General features: G+C 44.7%; 1 protein-coding gene across 1 annotated transcript in view; it reads left to right on the top strand.

Moving 5' to 3' along the window:
- Nucleotides 1-23,281, top strand: part of GRIN3A (glutamate ionotropic receptor NMDA type subunit 3A) — a 107,383-nt gene that overhangs the window by 35,047 nt on the left and 49,055 nt on the right. Inside the window, 1 exon segment of the mRNA XM_083592919.1 lies at nucleotides 19,234-19,838. Coding sequence (XP_083449045.1) covers nucleotides 19,234-19,838 — 605 coding nt within the window.

The following is a 23,281-nucleotide window of genomic DNA, read 5'->3' as shown; positions in this document are numbered from 1 at the left end:
ATGAATTATTCACTTTGTGTCGGGTACTTACATGCTGGCTAAAGCAATTAGTGCTGTGTTTGCATCCGATTACACCCAGAAGATTCTCCTTAGTGAGTGCAATCTCTCTCACAATATTTATTATGTCCTCACTCAGCTGTACTTTTTTTTTTTTTACAGGGTGTTAGTTTTGACTGTGGTGATACTAGGTTCTTTCAAAGGAACCAAGAGCAAAATATTTTCTTTTGTACTGTAATACTTTGAAATAAAGCACATTGATCAGCCATCACAAAAGAGGAGGCTTATTCACATACAGCACAGAACACAGATTCAGACTGTACACAGGGTTTGTGTAAGAGAGTGCACATTTGTTGATTTGTATAACCATTATGTTCAAGGTATACAGACAATACATTCCTTGAGCATAACATGTGTACAGCTCATCCATTTGTGCACACAAGAACACAGCTTGTACACTAATTGAATGTAATGTGTGAATATCCCTGGTTCCTGGGGCAGGAGTGGTGTTTGTGTGTTGTTTGGTGATGGTACCTAATGTGGGAGAGTAGGCCTGGATTCAGCAACCACCCAGTGGACCATTTGGAGAGTAAGGGTTGCATGATATTAATGTACTATATACACAAATCATATGACAATTGAACACTGTATGCCAGTATTAAGTTATCTACAGTTTAGTACATGTACTTCTGAGTCAACTGTTTTTAAGTAGGTACCACTAAGATTGTGTGGGAGTATAGATATTTTCTAGCACTGATAGTATAAAAAGTAAAAACTTCTGAATAATCTATCATCACATTATTTAATTTAGGTCACAACTCCATCTCATTCCATGAAGGATATAAATTACATTAAAAATTCCTTCTCCTCAGATTGCTACTTTGGGGGAGGGTGTTACAAATTGTGTTACTAGATTCCAACCATTTATCTTTTCCCTAAATCTTCCTTTCTCTCTAATCATAGTAGTTGGTTTTGTAATATCTAGCTCACCTGTTCTACCCTGTTTCCTCTTTATTTCCAACTACAGTCGTAGCTTGGAAGTCGAACGGAATTGGTTCCAGAAGTCCGTTCGACTTCCAAAACGTTTGAAAACCAAAGTGCGGCTTCTAATTGGCTGCAGGAAGCTCCTGCAGCCAGTCGGAAGCCACGGAAGCCCCGTCAGATGTTCAGCTTCCAAAAATAATTCACAAACAACAACAGTCACTTCCAGGTTTGCGGCATTCAGGAGCCAAAATGTTTGGGAACTAAGCTGTTTGACTTCCAAAGTATGACTGCATTTGCATATAAAGTTATAGCCATTGTTTTGACAGAGAGATAAGATAAACTTTATTCGCATTAGCCAATGGCCATAGCAACATAAAACAAGCAATATATACAAATAAAATATATACAAATAAAAAAGACAGCAGTGGGCAATCAAATGACCAAAGTTACAGTGTTCAATACTTGAGTCATTATCCTATCATTTAATTAATTCAGGGGAGAGGTGTGTGTAATGGGATACCATACCTGAATTTTATTTCTCATAATCCAACAGCTTTTTGCTTTGGTACATTTCCGTCACAGATGAATGAAATCCTTTCCACTGTGCCAACACCTGGCATTTCCAGTTTTTCCAACTTGATAAGATATCCAAGCATTCCAGGTACCACTGATAGATCATCTTGATACAATTTTTTTAAATGGTGGCTGTTGAGATGGTAGAACCTTTGTTAAATTTGATTGAATTATTTTGTTTTTTGAAAAATAGTATGTTAGCAGGCCAAAAGAAATCCCTTAAGAAATAAATAGTCCTAGGCTTTGGATCAGCACTGGAAGTCTTTTTATGAGACCTCCAATGATTATAGCTCTGAATTTCTCCCTTACTGTCAGAGGTGGTATGTAAATAATAAATGTTGATGATATGAAAAGTAGCAGAGAAACTTATACCCAGGAAGCTAAATAACTGTTCCAAGTGATGTATAGCTTCTTTGTAAAGACTATACAATGTCCAGAGTCTTTATATTCAAAAGAACTTTATTGTCATTAGCTTATAACTGAAAAGAATATATTTACAATCTCATGCTTTTTAAAAATGGGTACATTCTCACTTCACAGCGGCGCCGGCAGCAAACTGCTGCATACACCGCACGCACGGTGTCGCATGCATGCGCTGTGTGTAGTGACGCCGCACATGTGCTGTACATAGCGGTTTGCCACCGGTGCTGCTGGAACGCCCTACGGATGGCAGTGGAATCCCTCCACCACTGGCAGGAGCCGCTTACCCCCCCTCCCAGCCTCCCAGCCTCCCTGGCTCGCCGTAAGCAGTTCCTGCTTTGCTGCTTTACAGCGAGCCAGGGAGGGGCAGACAGGAGCCATGGCATAGGAAGGGGAGCGGACCACCCTAGATGTCATCACTAGGGGGGGGGACATTCTGCACCTGCCTGCGACTCCCAAGCCTACCTGAGCTGTCGATGTTGGGGGGGGGGTTGACAAAAAAAAAATCGCATTGTGTAGCACCTGGGCTTGCTAAGCCTCTGGTGCCTGTTTCAGATGGAGGCAAGAAGGAAACTATGTTTGGCATAATGACCCAGGTGCCAAAGAATGGGCCGAATTCTGAAAAGCCACAATAGTGTTTGTCCTTTACTTGTATGGCATTGATCTCTAGTAGCCCTTCCATTTGATCTTTGTATTCTGGAAGCTTTTCTCTCTTTCCTTTTTTGCAGTGGGAGCCAATGCCTTACCCGAGTCTTCCATTTCCATAGATGCTTTATAAGAAGATCTAATGCTTAATGCAGTGTCCTTAACATTCCGAAGCATAAATAGCATCTTGCTGACAGTTATGGCTGACATAATCATTTTTAGCACTCCAAGTACTTCACGTCAACAAAGTTACTATAACCTCCATGTGAGGAAGAACAAATTTCCAGAGGGCAATAGGGACACCAGAGAGAAAGAGAGAGAGAGAGATGTGCAGGCAAGGGGTCATTTTCCTGTGAAGTTACTGGCATGAAATCTGCCTTCTGTTGACTTATTTAAAATATTTCTAGCCGACTCTCTGTCGCCAAAGCAATCCCAGAGTGGGGATATTCCTGACATTTGAGAGTCAGGAGCAAAAGTGTCCCGTGTTGAAGACTGACACCATGGCTAGAGACAATGGCTTGGTTCAGACATAATGCCACCCAGTTGCTGATCCATGCTTTCTGGTTTATCAAGCTATGTGCCCGCACATTCCTTCCTCACCTCTCCCCTTGTGCGTGTTCAGACCCAGAGACCTCCCCCCTAAATAAATACACATTTGACTCCAATTTTAGTTTTGGTTTTTGGCAGAATTTAGGCCACAACTTTATTGACTACAGAAAGTGAGTGGTTGCATAGGCTCTGGTTCAACTAGTTCCCTGCACCCTTGCAGGCAGCGCTGACCCAGGGCACCAGCACAGGTCAGCCAAGGGTGACCACCTGGGTAAGCGAAAAGCTGGGAACAGACTATGTTAACCCCCCAGATGCTCCCCTGGACTCAGGCATGGGCACAACCCCCTCTCGGGGGTTGACCAAACCAGCTGAGTCCCTGGATTCCTTTAACGGAATACCTTTCACATAGGGATGGCGAGACCATTCTCCCATCCCTATCACCTGAACCAGTGCCTATCCGCAACCTTACAAGTTGTGACGATTTGCTATGCAGCAGGCGAAACCCAAATGGCAACAGCCAATCAGCCAAGTGGGGAAAATTCCTGCCGTGCCCCTGTCCCAACGACAGACGACACACGACGGCATAACAAGGTCAATCGCAAAATGCCCTAACTATAGGGAGAGGTAGGGGAGTGTTCCAATGCACGAGCCAAAAGAGGAAGCTCTGGGTCATATGCATGGGTATATATAGGTTGCTAGATCTGTTTGGACTGTGTCCCATTGGCCAGATTAAACCCAACATCGAGGGACCTACCAATTGGGTGTTGTGGCCATCCAATCTTACCCACCCAAAACACAGAAGGTTGGTCTCCAGGTCTCACCGCAACACGTGCCCTCTTTGAGGGAAGGCATGATCTCTTCTCATGCACACAGCTCCAGCATTCCCATCCTGCAGGGATGGAGACTTTGATCTTTCAACTTTCAGCAGTGGCCTGTGCAACAATAAAATAAAATAGGGATGAGGGGGTTTTTCTCATGACAGAGAAGGGTGTGTATGCTTTGTTCCATTCATGTGGTGGTGGTGGTGGTACCTGCCCTTCTTCCGACAGGAAATGCTCTGTGGGGGGGTGGTAAAAAATGGGGGGTTGAGTAGGATCAGTTGTGGGGTGTGGGGTTGGTGGAATGTTGGTGGATACTTCAGTGGCTCCAGCTTCTTTTAAAACATTCATGTGAAAATAAAAAAAATCAAAGACCGGTCTGCTAATGGTAACACAGCTAACCATCAGCCCCCACCCCCCAACAACTTTGGCTCCCCCTAAAAAAAGCTCAATGACTTTGGTTGTCTGTCAAAGGAAAGTGGGAGTTCCTACACCTCTTTTTCTAGAAAAGAAAGCACGGCCTACCATTCATAAAAATGGAATTCAGGTGATGCAGCTAAACATGCAAAACAGTTGTGGGGCTTGTTTTGTTTTCAGACCACGATTTACTCCTGAGAAGTTGGGCCATTCCAGTTTTAAGCTAGCCTGTTCAGAAGACGGATGCACTTTTCTCCTAGCGAAACGTGAAGCTATTTATAACTTACAACCCAAAAGCAGGTGTTACAAAGAGGAGGGGGGTGAAATAACCATTTCAAATGAGGCTTTCTTTGAGAAGTGGGAGTATACCTGGTCCTGCGGCAGAAGAGCAACATCAGCAAGAAATAAAATATGGTCTCAGTTTCAGATGCTGGCTTCCCACAGGAAGTCCTCCCATTAATTAAACAGTTCAACACCACCTCCTGATCTCTTCTAGTAACTGGGAAATGGAGACTTTTATGTTGTGTGCCTGCTTTGTTGTCAAACCTGCTATTTCTCAAAGACCTTTTCACAGAGCCTCTGCAGACAGGTGTTTTTTGTAGGTATATTCTGCAGCATGTGATTGACACAATAAAAGCTCATTTATGCTGGACCGTCCACACGTCGTCCCACTTTTTTAGTTATTCTGCAATGCCCCAGTGTTACTGCATTATTGCTACCGCAGCCCCATCTGCACAAAACACACACACACATTTGGTAACTGTGCTGAGTTGTTAAGAGATCCCCTATTCCCCTCACAGAACTACATTTCTCAGAGTAATTTAACAGTCTGCCTCTTTTCCCAGGGAACTCTGGGAATTGTAGCTCTGTGAGGGGAACAGGGGTATTTAACAAATCTCAGCATCCTTAACAAAATGCAGTGTTCTGGATTCTTTGAGGGAAGCTATGCAGGGCCATTGTCTTTGTCCATAGAGTTTTCTTGGCAGGGATACTCCTGCTCCAGGTGGATCACATTTGGTCAAAACCCTCCACTATGACCTGTCCGTCTTGGGTGCCCTGCACGGCATAGTTCATATCTTCTCTGAGTTATTCAAGCCCCTTCGCCCCGGCAAGGCAATGATCCATGAAAAAAGCAGAGACATCACCTTGTCAACAAAGGTCCGTATAGGGGGCCACTAGGTGGCGCATCGGAAGATGGCTGACAATAACATCTCTCCGACCCACACAAGGTAATTTGGAGGCTATGATGGGGGTAACTAGCCTCCTTAACCCCCCCAGGATTGTGGGGGGGACGGCCCTTGCCTGCTGTGCCCTATACCACCCCCGAATTTGTGGGGGTGGGGGCACTAGGTACAAAGCCCTCCTGTGGGATTCCAGCACTCCTGGACGCCGTCCCTGATTCGCGCCGCTAGTTGCAAGCATCTTCAAAAGAAACAATTTGGACGAGATAAATTGCACATGCTTCAAGGAAAAGGGGGAGTAAAGACTGCTGACAGAAGAGATCTCTGATAACAAGACAAGAATAAAATATGAGAAGATACGTCAAGATACGGTATGACAAATGACTGAGGGGGGAGGGGGGAAACCTGCCTTCCTTTTTCTTATGTGATTTAACAACAATCCCCTCCCCTAATGAGTCAGAAACTAAGGACTTAAGCTGTGGATTTAAGGCTGTGTGGAGATAAACTTTCAAACCAAAGCAATGTTTCAAGATGAAGCTGGAAAGTTAAGAGTTTTGGAATGACGCAGTTAAAAATGCCGTCGCCATTTTGGGAGGCATTGTTGGAGCTCTTGGGTCTGGGAGGAGAAAGAGAGAAATAGAGTTGTTTACATATCGTGGATCAACTCCTCAGTGGGACTTAAGAGCGACAAATGCCAAATTCATGATGGAAAGAATGATGCTATCTACGAAGGAGATATATGGAAACCATCTGGACTTAGTGGAGGAACGGGAAATCCACACAGGATTATTATTTTGCTTATCGGCTTAAGGAGACTAACAGAAGAGATCGTAAAGGAAAAATAGAAATTATATGAACAAGATATGATGTGGAAACACCAAGATAAGACTGGATAGAATTATGAACTTTGTCTGGACTGATTGGGACTGATTTGGACATTAACGCAGTAATAAGAAGATGATTTGAATCCCCCTTTGGATCTTGAAGTATGGGTTCCCACAACAAAATTTAAAAATTTGGCTTTGTAATTTGGAATTATGTGATGTGATTTAATTTGATGTGATTGGCCAGTTAATAAAAATTATTTTAAAAAAACAACAACAAAGGTCCGTATAGTTAAAGCTATGGTTTTCCCAGTAGTGATGTATGGAAGTGAGAGCTGGACCATAAAGAAGGCTGATCGCCAAAGAATTGATGCTTTTGAATTATGGTGCTGGAGGAGACTCTTGAGAGTCCCATGGACTGCAAGAAGATCCAAACTCTCCATTCTGAAGGAAATCAGCCCTGAGTGCTCACTGGAAGGACAGATCCTGAAGCTGAGACTCCAATACTTTGGCCACCTCATGAGAAAAGAAGACTCCCTGGAAAAGACCCTGATGTTGGGAAAGATGGAGGGCACAAGGAGAAGGGGACGACAGAGGACGAGGTGGTTGGATAGTGTTCTCGAAGCTACCAGCATGAGTTTGACCAAACTGCGGGAGGCAATGGAAGACAGGAGTGCCTGGCGTGCTCTGGTCCAGGGGGTCACGAAGAGTCAGACACGACTAAACGACTAAACAACAACATGCAGGGCCATCTTAAGCATATCCGGCACTGAGGTGCAAAGATCCCTCTGGCGCCCCACCCCCATTTCCCAAAGTTGTTGACCTTTTTCCAAGCCTCTCTGGGGATCTCTCTTCTCCTGCGGGGGCTTGGGAAGGAAGCTGCACGCCCACCAGCCATATGGTTGATGGGGCGCAGCTGGCAGGTGTGCAGGATGGAAAGGGGAGGCCGCCGGCAAAGCCGCACAGCTCTCCCACTTGCTGGGGCGCCCTTGAGAGGCTGGCGCCCTGGCACAGTGCGCCAGTAAACCCAATGGGAAAGACGGTTCTGAAGCTATGTCTGTCTAAGGTGGCATGATAGTGCTTTAAATGTATGGTGCAGATGGGGTGACAAAAGCAGGGCAAAAAGGTAATCTGGAAGATTTCTGGTATAAAAAGTCACAGGGTTTCAAAGGGAAGTTATGGGACATACCTTGATTGGAAATGAAGCAGCATGTCTACCCTGAAACTTTTGCAGATGTCAACAGTATTTGAAAGCAGAATCACATATAGCTGCCCCCAAGCCATCATGAGTACAAATCATTGTGAATGCATTAAAAAACAAAACAAGAGAAAGAATTGTGTCTTTGGTTTGTCTCATCCAACCTTTTGCAGGAACAAAGGCCCATCATTTATTCATTCATAAATTTATAGCCCGCCCTTTAGATAATGTGTCCCCAAGGCTGCCTATGATGGAAACAATAAAATGCAGCATCAAAACAACTTATTCAATTAAATTGGTAAGAGTGACAAAAACTGGAGAAAATGCTAAAAGATAATAATTTCCAGGATTGTAATGGCAAAATTCTATGCATTATTTAAACACACACACACACACACACACACACACACACACAAATATATTACAGGTGTGTCCTCCCCCCCACTTATGTGAGGGTTGCATTACAGGCCTCCACATGTATAAGTGAAAATTGCACCCTCTTAACACCTTCTTTAGGAACGCAGGTGGAGCTGTGGTCTAAACCACAGAGCCTCTTGGGCTTGCCGATCGGAAGGTTGGCAGTTCGAATCCCTGTGACTTGGGCTCCCATTGCTCGGTCCCAGCTCCTGCCAACCTAGCAGTTCGAAAGCACGTCAAAGTGCAAGTAGATAAATAGGTATCGCTCCGGCGGGAAGGTAAATGGTGTTTCTGTGTGCTGCTCTGGTTCGCCAGAAGCAGCTTAGTCATGCTGCCCACATGACCCGGAAAAACTGTCTGTGGAAGCGGACAAACGCTGGCTCTCTCGGCCTGTAAAGCGAGATGAGCACCGCAACCCCAGAGTCATCCGTTACTGGACCTAATGGTCAGGGGTCCCTTTACCTTTAACGCCTTCTTTAAACACCCTCTCTGCCATTCTCTCTCCAGTTCAGACCAAAAATACTGTATCCACAAGTAAATAATTAAGTTAATGTGGAAAAGGCCACATTTAGTGTGGAAAAGGTTGATCAAGGAAGGACTATAGCTCAGTGGTGGAGCATGTGTTATGCACACAGAAAGTTCCTTGTTCAACCCCTGGCATCTGCAGGTGGGGATGGAAGAGAATACTCTCTGAAATCTTTGAGAACTACTGCAAGTTATTGCAGACATTGAGCTAGATAGACCAATGATCTGACTCAGTGTGGCAGCTTCCTCTTTCCCTAAGTAATGCTTTCTTGAAATTCCTTGACTAGTTTTAAAAGGGCCCAACTCTGTTCTCAGTGACTGGTGTGTGTGTGTGTATGTGTGTGTGCGTGCGCTCCATTTTCAAAGTCACCTTCAATGAGGTCATAAAAACGCTTCACTCTTATTAAAAGTATCAGGGGCTTTTTTAAATGCATGCTTTCATATACATTTTAAAAACAGCATTAGAAGTGGCCCAGGAGCAGGATCTTTTACAAGCCTGGGGTGCGAAATCAAGCTGATTTATACGCTCTGCGGGCCAACTTAATTTCACCACTGAATATTTTACAGCCAGGAAGACTGACGGAAGAAATCCCCGTGTCTGAATGGTTGAAAGCGCACCAGATGCTCCTTAAGCAAATGCTGGATGAGAGGTTTAGGCTTCAGACACCATCATGAGGAAGGGGGCTCCTTTAATGTCAGCTGAAAATAATCCATAAAGTATGTACGCTCTGCTTTCTCATCCGCTGCCAGCGTGCATAGCTTACTTTATTGGATAGTGGCACCCCACCCCCCTTGTCAACAGTGGCTGCAGCTAGTCTGAAATGTTTGCAGGCTGGACTATCCAGGCAAATGGGCCAATGCCCCATCAAGTTCAGTCTGTCTCAGGCTCCAGTTACTGTTAGACTGCTGGCCTTCTGCCCCACCAGTCACTGGCGGAGGAAGGGGGGGCGAGAGGAGCAGCCCACCCCCAGGTGCCACAGGAATGCACAGTGAGAGGGGTGTCGCTATGCTGCAGTATTCATTCTTTTCCCCCTTCCGCGCCTTCCTTCTCTGTCAGTGGAAGAGTGTGTGCATGTGCCGCCTGTTAGAATTCCTGCTCCATGATTACAGTCATGCGATTGTTGTCTTTCACATGACGGTATATGTTTTGACTCCACAGAGTGGGATGTGACAGAGACAAGATGTTTGTGTTACTGTGTTCCGTGAAGTGGGACTATTGTCCTTTGTTTTTTTCCTCTTTGCTTTCTAATGCTAGAGAGGGAGAGGGAGCCATGTTGCAGTGCTCCGTGTGTGATTATATGTAAATAAAGTAGATTAGCCAAAATGCTGAGTTGCTGAGGTCTGTCATGCGAACTGCGCAGACTCCGCGGATCCCTAAGTGTGCTGGTGTCTGTTGGCATCAGTCGCTGTGATGTTCAGGCAGAAGAAAGCTTTCGAAGCTCCCGAACAAATGACCAGGAGGGAGAGAACATGCCAGTTGGGCATGTGTCTCTGCCAGGGTCCTACTTGAGTGTAGGCTGAGCTCCTGACACCACCACCCCCTGAACCCACTCAGACTCGGGCATCACCCTTACAACCACCGCTGGGTGGCAGAGGCAGGCAACGGGGAGAGCGAGCCACCCCACTGGTGCATGGCATTTAGTGCCTTCACTATGTGCTCCGAGTGGTCTTTTGTCCCAGCCCACATAAAGCACTGGTCCTCCAGCTTTTCCTCCCACCAGCAATCCTTAATCATAAGACTATTCTCACAATTACATGAAGGAACCAGGAACGCTCCAGAGAATAAGAATTTCAGGTTCTAAAACAGTGATGAATCTGTTGTCATTCTGCAGAGATTTCCTTGACAGTGGGGCTGCTTAGATACCAAACAGAGTATGTCAAAGGGCCTCAAGGTGTGGGAGACCTGGCAAGGTGTGTTCTGGCAATTAGAAGAGGGATACAGAGCTGGGTGGTGCTCTTTTGCAAAGTGGATATAGAGTGCCATCTATTGGTCCAGAGAATGAGAATGCTAAAGCTTTTCATGCACCCAGCATTAGACACAGGTAGAACTGCATTGTTACGATCACAGAACACAATTGCGTTTCTTGCAGGAAAAGTAAACTGAGCGCTGTCTGTGTTGCATGCCGTTGACTTGAGCTGACACACATCCTACCCTGTAGGCACCAGTCAAGTCCAGCAAGCCCCAGACAGATTATGAGGGCCATGGAGGCTTGGCAGTATCTGGTTTCATGATTGGGCAGCTCTATGACAGTAGCAAGCTGTCAATTCCACATGTCAATTCTACCAGTAAGTCAGGGTAGTCATACCAGTCCATTGGTCTTGGCTCGCTTGGAAAAGGTATATGAAATCTTTTCTTTTGCTGTTGTTGAAAGATTGTTGTTACATGCCTTCCCAGTGTCCTGATTTCCCAGGGTCAGTCCGGGAATTACGAAAGCCATCCCGGCTTCTGATCTGATCCTGGAATGTCCCTGTTTCCCCTGCCAGTCCAGCCACTTCCCAGCTCAGGGAGGAAGATGAGTCAGTGCTTGCCCCAAGCAACAGTGGCTGCAGCTTTGGTGGCTGCGAAGAAGCATCCTCTTGTCTCTCCATGGCCTCTCCGTAGCTGCTGCTGCCAGCCTCCTCCTTTGGGCAGCTCATAGCAGCTGCTGGAGAGCAGGTGAGGAGGAAGAGAGGCTGCGGCTGGCGATGCCCAGCCCTGTGTGATGTGCCAGCCCTGAGGGGCAAGCAGACAACAGGGCTGCCCTGGATGGGAAGAAGGGGGTGTGGAGAGCAAGGAGTCTTGATCTTTGGGGGGGGGGGAATGCTTTGTGCATCTGCATCAAATCTTACCCCTTTCTAAAATTGATTTATTGGTGAGTGCTTTTCTTTTTGTAAACCTACTGAAGAATAAAACAAAATAAAAGCGGGCTGTCTCAGGACAGTGGAGGGCTGTGTTGCATCTTCTGATTTATATTTTCTGGTGTACAGCAGTATCTCGGGTTAAGAACTTAATTTGTTCTGGAGGTCCATTCTTAACCTGAAATTGTTCTTAACCTGAGGTACCACTTTAGCTAATGGTGCCTCCTGCTGTTGCTGCGCCGCCGCCACGCAATTTCTATTCTCTTCCTGAAGCAAAGTTCTTAACCTGAGGTACTATTTCTGTACCTGTAACCTGAAGTGTCTGTAACCCGAGGTACCACTGTACATTGTTTTGTTTTGTTACATTGTATCTTTACTGATAGAGCTTATGTTATATGCACTGAGTACAACACAGTACCTTTCTCATATTTTAGGTCTTGTTCAGTGTTATGCTGTGGCTCCAAGAATAAGAGACTTTCCTGAGCAAACATATGGTGAATAGTCAAAAGGTTGTGCTGCATGTCGGTGTCCAGATATGCCTCAGTTTTGTCAAGGACTGGCAGCTTGTGCAGGCACTACTGGGGTGGGGGCATGGGAGAGGAATCCTCAGACCATTTTATAACTTGCCCACCTTCGTTGTTCAATGCTTACAGGGGAAAATCAGTAGTATTCAACTTGAAAATGGTACAAACAGGTTGCTATTAATCTCATTTTACAGATGAAGATGTTAGGGATATTGAATTTCCACTGGACTCCTAGCAATTGATCAGCATCACTTGAGTGGCTCTATCCAAATGATAAGTTTTCATGCATATTTTTGTAATGGTTGCAGTTCTCTCCTGTGTGTGTTCTTTTTTTAAAAAAAATTATTAGTTTTACATATAATCACAATATGTAACATCGTATCCTCTTATTAAATCTCTTGGCTCAATGGAGCCTAAACGACTTCCCTCCCTCCCACTGCTGGTTTACAAAATTAAAATTTTATATTATTGCATTTCACTTCTTTTCCTATTCTTGTTATATCATTACTTAAAATATTAATCAACCTGAATAGGTAACTAATTCATCTTACAAATCTTCAGATAACCCTGCTAATGATGTTAATTGCTTACAGTTGTCTTTCAAGTATAATATAAATTTGTTCCAGTCTTTTTGGAATGCTTGATTTTGCTGGTTCCGGATTCTTCCCGTCAGTTTCGCCAGTTCTGCAAAGTCCATCATTTTCATCTGCCACTCTTTTTTTGTTGGTACTTCATGCTGTTTCCACTTTCGGACTAATAAGATTCTTGCTGCAGTTGTTGCATATAAGAACAATTTTTTATCTTGTCCTGTGTGTGTTCTTATCCACCCAGAACTGCTCATTTCCACCCTTTGCTCTGGGTCAGCTACCAAATGGAATGTAGTAAGCCTGACTATCTACACCATCCTGCCAAATGTTGAGAAACACTCTACTGTTCTCCTTCCTCCTCTGTCAGAATCTGAAGATTTTCCCTGCAGACGGCAAAGTCCAAGCACTTAAAGCAAGATTGTGTGTGATATGGATATGGCTGGGACCCAGTGTAAACAATTCTTAATGGGTAAAGGGGCCCCTGATCATTAGGTCCAGTCACAGATGTCTCTGGGGTTGCAGCGCTCATCTCGCTTTATTGGCCGAGGGAGCCAGCATACAGCTTCCGGGTCATGCAGCCAGCATGACTAAGCCGCTTCTGGCGAACCAGAGCAGCGCACGGAAACGCTGTTTACCTTCCTGCCGGAGTGGTACCTATTTATCTACTTGCACTTTTTGGTGTGCTTTCGAACTGCTAAGTTGGCAGGAGCAGGGACCGAGCAACAGGAGCTCACCCCGTCGTGGGCATTCAAACCGCCGACCTTCTGATCGGCAAGCCCTAGGCTCTGTGGTTAATTGTAACCATAGTTTGTTGCCTTTGGCCTAGTTAAAATCCTAAACATACCACGGACCCATGATTATGTTTGGACACTGGTGAGACCTGCCTGGCTGCTTATTTATTGGCCATGATATTGATAGATTGCAATATTTGATAATTCACACTTTTAGTCTGATGTGTCTTCCAGTATCCAAGTAGAAAGATGCTTTAATTATGGTTTGCTTGGTACGGCTGTACAGTTTAGCCATCGTATTAAATCCTGTTTTGTGGCTGCTGACCAGTCATTAATTGTGCTTTAGGTATTCAGATACTAGGTTTAATGGTGGTTGGTAAGGAAAACAAGCTATAGTTAGGCATCATGTTTGCTGAGGATCTGTATTCTGTAGTGTGGCTTCAGAAACACAGGCAGTAGAAAACAGGCTGCAGTATAAATAATTTGAAAGCCCCTTTGTATAGTATTCCCATTTAGCTTCAACATCATGCCATGCTTCGATGGAGCCACCACTGTTCATTGATCTAATTTTCATAACTTAAAATAGCCTGTACTAGATTCCAATTTTTCTGCTCCCTTTAAATGCCCTTTAATGGAGAACACTTGCAAGTTTCTGGAGCCACAGTATTTATCCTCATTTGTAACCAGAAACGTGAATAAATAATAGATCATTCTCTCCTAAAATGGCTGACTTTTCATAATTTTGCTTTTTTTGGTTTTTGTTTAGAGCCTCTCTGACCTTGTACAAAAGCTTGAAATATTCATATGCGCTAAGTTGGGGGGCTGGTGTGCAGCCTTTCAAAATGCTCAGCAACCCTGCGAGCCGTGGTCCACAAACTGGTCCAAAGACAAAATTCAGAGAACCTTTAAATTAATCAAAAGAGAGGGTGATTAACATTTTGCTGCTTTTTTTAAATCAATAGTTGGAGGTCTGCATATTTGTGATGCTTGGCTGGTTGCCAAGTTGCTTTTGCTGCAAGGAGCAAGGGATCTTTAAGACTGTCTAAATTAGCTTCCATTTCTGAAGCTCCCTTCGTGAACATTTCAGAAGTTGATTCTGAAATCTAGCTTGCTAAATACACAGAGAAACATAGTTCCATATTCAGCTTCCTACAGGCGCATATATGGAGCAGCTCCAAGAATAGGCAGGTGGGAATGGATCTCGCTGAACCACTCTTCCCCCCCTTGCTGCTGTTCATCCATACATTTGTCTGCATTGGGCCACGATTCCTTAGGCAAAGAGTTTCATTGCTGCTTTCTTATTTTAGAGATACGGTAGTGCATGTCTGTCGGCAGATGTTGCGTGGCAAGGTCCCAAACCACCACCACCCCACGATGTTGAATAAGACACTTGACAACAGTATTTTAGTTTAATGGGCTAAAAAAAAGGCCACAACTTTATTGGTTACAGACTGTGAGCGGTATTGGCTTAGGCATTGGACCTAAGAAGAAGAAGAAGAAGAAGAAGAAGAAGAGTTTGGATTTGATATCCCGCCTTTCACTCCCCTTCAGGAGTCTCAAAGCGGCTAACAATCTCCTTTCCCTTCCTCCCCCACAACAAACACTCTGTGAGGTGAGTGGGGCTGAGAGACTTCAAAGAAGTGTGACTGGCCCAGGGTCACCCAGCAGCTGCATGTGGAGGAGCGGAGACGCGAACCCGGTTCCCCAGATTACGTGACTACCGCTCTTAACCACTACACCACACTGGCTCTCACCTAACTGACTATATCTGACTCCTGCCCATCTGCACGGAGTCCAGGAAGGGTTAACCACCAGTAGGAGCTCCCCCAATGCCACCGATAGGGGTCATGCCTTAGGCCCTAGCCTCCCCAGGCTTTGGACAGGGCCACGCACTCTGAATCCTTTAACAGAATACCCTTCAATGTGCGGGGGAGGTGATGGCGCTACCTCCCCTCCTCTCTTGTCCAGCAATATTCCAATTCCTAACCGCCAAGCCAGAGCACCTGGAAGCATGAAAAGGGGTGAGATTCCTGCTGCGTCCTGCTTAAATCAAGCAGGCCACACCCCTAGAGCAATTGGCTTGGTTGCCTGGGCAGTGACACAGCCGGGAACCCCCCTTCCCCAATCACGCAGGGCTGACCATACCCCTGCGCACATGAAGGTATCTGAGCCATGCCACATGAATATTGAACACTATGAAGGATACAGAGGGAGGGACAGTGGAAAATTCTTTCTAAATAAGGCAGAAAATTTCACACATCCTGGAGAGAAATCTTTTTCCCAAAGAGAGAGGTAATATGTTGGTGGTTTTGATCAAAGAGTTTGGGCAATTTCAACATGGCTCCTTCTGAATTAAATAGTGGGTCGGAAAAGAATTTGCTGTTGTTCAGTTATTTGCCCACCCTCTAGCATGAGGTCCCAGGGGAGATTACAGCAGCTTAAAGGTATAAAAATAATTAAGTTTTACAACTGAAGATAGCTCATGCTGCATCACGTGGAGACAATATAATTGTGGGACTCACTCCTGCACAAGGAAGTCGCTGATCAAGGCACAGCTACAAGCCTTTGCTTGTTAAATGAAATAACAGTTCTTACTACAGTGGTGTAGCAAAACCTGAAGCCATCAAAAAAAGGAACAAATAAGTTCTAGAAGTACTCCCATCTAAGAAACGAAATAGCACTATACATCAGGCAGGCTTAACATGATCAGTAAATCAGAGTAATGAGTTTGATCCAACGCCTATTAATATAAGTGGAAGAACTCCAGAGACTTGTGGGCCAAAACTGCAGTTGCAGCAGGCTTACATTTCCTGAGCCAGATCCCCAAGCACATAAACGGAATATTGGAACTGTGCTCCAATATGCATTTTGTGACTAAGAGAACTAAATGGGATCATCTTCATATGATTCAGCTAATGCCAGGGGGGAACAAAACAAAAAGAAACCCCCAATGAGCTCAGAGTAATGTACAATGGCCATTTCTCTCTCGCACCATAGCCCTGTAACGGAGCTTCAGCCAAGAGACTGGCCCAACATCATGTAGACAGCTTCATGACAAAGTGGGATTTAAACCCAGGTCTCCTCAGTCCTAGGCCACATTCACACCATACTTTTTAAGCACTGAGATACCACTTTGAACAAACATATACAGTGGTACCTCAGGTTACAGATGCTTCAGGTTACAGATGCTTCAGGTTACAGACTCCGCTAACCCAGAAGTAGTACCTCAGGTTAAGAACTTTGCTTCAGGATGAGAACAGAAATCACATGGCGGCAGCGGGAGGCCCCATTAGCTAAAGTGGTACCTCAGGTTAAGAACAGTTTCAGGTTAAGAACGGACCTCCAGAACGAATTAAGTTCTTAACCCGAGGTACCACTGTACACTCACCTATCCTAGTTGCAGCTTGCTGTTCCTTCCTCTTGTGGTTCTCACTTCCTGCCTGCAATGGTCCCTTATCTTAAGATGGCATACAGCCTTTCTAGATATCTATATAGGACCCAGGCTCAGCATCACAGCACAGTGAGGCAAATTTAGAGATCGTCTGATGCATCTGGGCCATGTCCCCAGTGCTGAAGTTATAAATTTCATGTGCATAACAAAGCTGTGTTTAAGTGTATTATAAGCGTTGATTTGTGTGTGTGTGTGTTGGGTATAGGGACAGAGCTAGTAACTTTCCACTGGGTGTGGTAAGGTGACTTGTGACTAAATCTTGTGAATGCATCAAAAGTTTTAGGTCTGTCACTCAACAGGAGAACTAAGACATGAGGACCTGCCTGTGTGTATATATGTAAATGAGGATGCTTACAACACAGAGACACAGCGGAAGGAGAGAGGTGCCGTTCGTGATTTTAGCAGAGAATCTACATTTTAGTAAAGATGTTTAAAGTCTCACCCTTGGATCAGTGGAGAGCAAAATTTGTAAGCTGAAGCCCATTGCTAATATGTAATGGGTTGTTTGCATGTTTGTTGTTTTGTAACAGTTTTGCTGCTATATTCTAGATTACTAAAGGCACTTCCGAACTGTGGTTTATTGTGGACCTGGCACTGTTGATGCGTGTGAAATTTTTGCAGGAACCACGTGATATTGTGTTCTTCAAAGTGTTATCCCATATTTCTCCTCCTGCCACCTCCCCCATTTCAATCTGCATTTACTTTTTCTGCATTTTTATTTACGTGCTGGGTTTTCTATGGTAAATCCAGATTAAACTGTAAAAATAATATGGGACGAGGTTTTGAAGACGATGATAGCGTGTGGATGCTGCACAAAACCTGAGCAGCATCAATGATAAACTCTGGTGTGGAAGCATCACTTTATGCATAGAGAGAAAAGATTACTGAACTATTTATGAAATAGTACCATTGGAGAGTATGCCATGCCCTCTTCAGTGGCTGCTGGTTTTGTGCAATTCCAAGCCATCAGCACATTTTATTCATTCTACAGTCCAAGTAAATTATTGCTATTACAAGATGCATATTGATTGTGTTGCTCTTATCCATTTAATTAGCTGGTCTGTGAAAGAGGTTTTGGATACTTAAAGGAGGAGTAGGGGAGGGGGAAGACTGAATATCCTGAACTGAAGCTTTTCTTATCACACTTTTGGGAATTACATCATTGGCTCATTACAAATCTGTTCTTGCTACTGCATATTCATCTCGCTGTGGATTAACATGCTGCAAACATTTCCCATGTTAATAAGCTTTCTTATGTGATTTCCACACTGCAAATCCGTATACCTGTCTCTGGTGTTTTGAAAATGTAAAGGCCACAAGCACTGGGCAAAACAAAATAAATGTATGGGGTATGTCTTGCTTTTACTCACTTTGACTTGTAAAACCTTGTAGCCTAGGCTGCACCTCTTAGTATTTGGAGCTTAGTGTGTGGCTGGTCTTGCACTCAAATGGGAGGTTACATTCAGTAGCCTTTTGATGCTTCCAAGCTGCATGATTCTAGTGATCAACATGTTATACAAAATGGCACAGGGATGTGGGTGGCACTGTGGTCTAAACCACTGAGCCTCTTGGGCTTGGCAATCAGAAGGTCAGCAGTTGGAATCCCCATGACAGGGTGAGCTCCTGTTGCTCTGCTCCAGCACCTGCCAACCTAGCTGTTCGAAAACATGAAGTACAAGTAGATAAATAGGTACCACTGTGGCGGGAAAGTAAATGGTGTTTCCATGCGCTCTGGTTTCCATCACGGTGTCCTGTTGCACCAGAAGCTGTTTAGTCATGCTGGCCACATGACATGGAAAGCTGTCTGTGGACAAACACTGGCTCCCTCGGCCTGAAAGCGAGATGAGCGCCACAACCCCATAGTCACCTTTGACTGGACTCAACCATCCAGGGGTCCTTTACTTTTACCTTTTACAAAATGGCATATATATAATGATGCTTGGTAGTCACTCACTTACCTTGACCAAAATTATTTGGATGCCTCCACACGATATAAAGCCTTGAATTTGGTGCACCCTAATTGTGTGCTTTTAAAAAAATAAATCTGAAAATAGGACATTTCTGCATCTCTCCCTCAAAATGAGAAATATGAAGAGTACCCCAAAATAGTTAAGCTAGATAGAAAAGTTGAATTTGATTGGCACATAGCCTGTGAGACTTCCTGAAAAGCTAGGAAAGGCTGGACATGGAATGTTTTCATGAACAGTCAAAACATGGGAAGATAGGTTTGCCTCATTTTGGAAGCTAGGACTCCAGAGCCAAGCAAGCATATGTAAGATGGGTTTTCATTCTGTGGGAGTTTTCTTAGGGGATGAGCTATTTCAAATAGCAGCCAGGAACAGGATACTTGATTGCAGATGTAAATTGAACATATGCTACAAGGTCAATAAAAATTGAAACACCAAGGTGAATTAGATAGTTTTAAAGGATTCTATGATTTATGGCAACAGAGTTTTGCATACATTTGCTTCCCCACCCCACAAAACATCCCCTTCCAAGTATAATATATTTGTGGTCAAGGCTTTCCCTAACCAATATTTTTCTTATTTTACAGAATCCCCTTCACCTGCAGCTGAGCTTAGAGCGCTCATTAAGTTTTGACGCTGATGTCACTTTCTCCATCTTGGCCTTGAACAACTGGTATAACTTTAGCTTGATGGTGTGCCAGGAAGAGTGGAACATCACAGATTTTCTCTTCCTCACACAGCAGAGCTCCAAGTTTCATTTGGGATCCATTATAAATATCACAGGGAACCTCACGTCAACCAGCAACCTCTTGACTTACTTGCAAGTTCATCTGGAGAACATTAAGGACACAACGTCAACGGTGGTGATGTTTGGCTGCGACATGGAAAGCACAAGGAGGATTTTTGAAATTACCACCCAATTTGGGGTGATGCCTCCTGATCTCCACTGGATTCTTGGAGATTCGCACAACGTGGAAGAGCTGAGGACAGAAGGCTTGCCGTTGGGTCTCATAGCTCATGGGAAAACAACACAGTCTTTTTTTGAAGACTACGTACAGGATGCAATGGAGCTTGTAGCTAGAGCTGTTGCTTCCGCTACAATGATCCAACCAGAACTGGCGCTTATTCCAAGTACAACCAATTGCTTGAACACTGAGAGAAAAAATCTCACTTCGGGCCAGTATTTATCAAAGTAAGATTATTTCTCAATTAATTTCCTTGCAAGCACTGTGAATGTGTGATGCTGACACTCCATATTTAAGGGTTCAGTCAGGACTTGCCTAAAGGTCCAGATGGTACTGAGTAGGGTGGGACTTAGAGAACAGAAGCAAGAGGGCAAGGATGAGGTGCTTAACCCTGACCCTGCCTCATGTTTTTCCCTGGAGCTCTACTTCTCCAGCTAGTTTTCTCTCAGCCTCAGGAAACTTGGGCCTGGGAACCTGAGCTGGGGTTTGAAGTGTAGGAGGAAAGCAATGGGGAGAGGGAATTAAAGCACTGTTAACCCAACTGCAACTTCTCCACTATAACTTGCATCCTCACTCACTTTGCAGCTGCTCAGTGGAGTCCTGGGTCTTCTGCCAACCATTCAATCTAGCCCTTATTTCCAGTGAAACAGCTTCTTTTTTATTTCATGTGCTCTGTAGGCTATTATTTGTATGATTGACTGTATAATAATTTTACTTGGATTTTCATGTTGACCTCAGTGGAGTACTAGACAGAACACACAATAATGACATCATGGAGAGTCTGGTGGAAATGACTATGGCCATCACATCATCACTTCCTTTCCAGAAATGCCAGTGCTGATGTGAGAACTCTCCTTACCAGGAGCAGAAATAATGTGACAGCTGGCATGACCCAACTATGATGGCGTCAAGGGAATATCAACACATTATGGCCATTTCCAGTGATCACAGGACTCAGTGGCCATACAGAACCAAGAGCTAGCCTATTCTCACCTATTATAGAGAAGCTTTCTGAATGGTTATATAAAGTAACAAAACATCTCCTCTCTCACAAGTCTGGCTTTCTCAAATACAAGGGAGGCTTTTGGACCATGATGTTGCTGCGGCAATTAAGCCATTTGACTATTACACTATGATATCTAAGGATTTATCCAGATGATTTGCCCCACCTAAGTTTTTTTTTTTTTTTTTTAAGTTGACTTTTAAATTCTGTGATGTGACAGCTTCCATTTAAAGGTGTACAGCTTGCTTTTAGAATAGAACTTGTAATGGTTTGAAAAAAAAATATGGTGGCAGGTGATGACCCTCAAAATAGTAGTGTTTCAACCTGACCTCCCCTTTGACCTGGGGATATTTTGAAAAGCACAGTCACTTTTGTTAGGCTTATTAAGCCATCCTGGAAGGGGAGGGGGGACTCCATTTACCTCCTATGATTAATCACCTTGGTATGTTCAGTCATAGGAGCTAAACTGAGTTGCTGGTTTTTTTCAGGAAGACTGGAGAACAGTAATGATAGAGGATATGAGAAAATTTTAGGACAGCAGTAGGAAGCCTGTACCCTGCTCCCAGAAGTTATTGGACTTCAAGTCTCATCAGCCCTGGCTAACATGACCAATGGCCAGGGAAACAGGAAACTGGGTGGCCAAACCTGTGGAGGGCCAAGGATTCCCCATCCCTGATTTATGACAGTATTCTTATTCCTGTATTGGAGGGGGCTGGACTAGATAACCCTTGGGGTCCCTTCCAACTCTCCTATTTTATGATTGTATTATTCCTTATTTGTGGAATTTATGGTCATTATAAGTTTCTAAAGGCTAATTATTTTTTAAAGCTATTACATTGTACTTTGCAGATGAAACCCACACTCTTTGCTAGTACAGGAGAGCAATCTCTGTAGTTTAAAAACTGGGGTCTCTCAACAGTTCTCGCATAAGTTTGCGGCTGCGCTTTTGCAGTGGATCACATGCATTAGAGGCTTCGTGATGAGAGAATTTCTGCTGATCACCCTTGTAACAGGGTAAAAAGCATTAGGACTTGAAAGGCCCATCTCATCTGTAAATTATGGTGTTTTAACTATGCTATTTAGGTAATTAAAGCACTGGGTGATTTGACTTGCTGCCCATACTCATTTTCTCATTCTGTACTAAACTTTGCGAGATAAAGACAGAATGACCAAGTCATCAGACTAATGAATGCAGAATAATTGAATTAACCCATCAGCGAATGTTGACTACTGTGACTCTTTGGGAGAGAAGCACCAGTGTTTTGAAATCTTCATGAAAAGAACCAAAATGCAGTGCCTTTGTGTTTATGAGCTACTGGCTGCACACATTACATTTTAGGCACACAACTAAGCTTTTTTTAAAAAAAATAAGTGTCCACCTAAAATGTAAAGTGTGAAGATGACAAGTACAGTCATACCTCGGGTTACAGACGCTTTAGGTTGCGCGTTTTTGGGCTGCGCACTGCGCTGAACCCAGAAGTACTGGAAAGGGTTACTTCTGGGTTTTGGTGCTCGCACATGCGCAGAAGCACCAAATTGCACTTTGCACATGCACAGAAGCACTGAATCATGACCCGTGTGTGCGCAGACACGGCACTGCAGGTTGCGAATGCTGCGGGTTGCGAACGTGCCTTCCACACAGATCACGTTCGCAACCCGAGCGTCCACTGTATGTATCATACTAGCACACTACTAGGGAGATGTAGTTGGCCAAAGCTGAAGTCCTTTGTTGCATTTATCATTCACTTTACGCCAGCAAGGCCTTAAGCATTGCCTTAGACCAGGCACGTCCAACAGGTAGATTGTGATCTACCGGTAGATCACTGGACGTCTGTGGTAGATCACTGGCTCCCCCCCCAGAAGTTCAACAACTTTGGTCCGCCTTAAAAAAGCTCAACATTTTGTCCCTGCACTGCAACTTTGTCCCTGCTCAACAACTTTGACCTGAACCCCCCAAAAAGGGGGTAGATCACTGCCAGTTTTTAACTCTGTGAGTAGATCACAGTCACTTGGGAGTTGGCCACCCCTGCCTTAGACAAATCTCATATATTTCTGCCCAGGCCAAAGATCTTTCTCCCATGGTAAAGGCAGTAGCAGAGAAAGGGGTCAGGGGGGCGGTCTGCCCTGGGTGTCATCCTGAGGGGGGTGACATTCGGCATCCCCCCTCCCCGTCTGCAACTCCCAAGCCTCCTGAGCTGTCAAAACAAAGGGGGAAGGCTGCGGGCAAAGCAGCACAGCTCCCCCCCTTCCCCCAACAGCTCGGGGTAGAGTCCTGAGCCTTCACCACTTTGCTGGTGCCCTTCCCCCTTCATTTTGACAACCCGGGAGTCAGGGGAGAGTCGCAGGTGGGTGGCTCACCGTTGCCCCGCACTCCCAGCTGGAGGAGGCAGGCAGGCAGGGGAGAGGATGGGAAGGAGGCAGGCAAGCAAACAAACCAGGGGACTGGAATGGGTGCCACGTGCCCCGTCCCCTCCCTCTCTATGAGCGGTTCGCCCCACCCCTGGACACACCGCCCCAGGTGCAAGAGAAGCTTCCTCCGCCACTGGGTGTGCAGACATGCCCTCAATATTCTATCAGATCCATAATGTAATATATGATGCAGGTGTTCCACACAGATGCTCCCATGATTAAATAACCCTGACGTCTCGCCTTCTTTTTTTGAGTCTG

Source organism: Podarcis filfolensis, assembly GCF_964270895.1.
Source record: "Podarcis filfolensis genome assembly, chromosome: 17".
NCBI lineage: Eukaryota > Metazoa > Chordata > Lepidosauria > Squamata > Lacertidae > Podarcis > Podarcis filfolensis.
The sequence above is the reverse complement of the archived record's forward strand: the minus strand, read 5'-3'. Positions and strand labels throughout refer to the sequence as shown.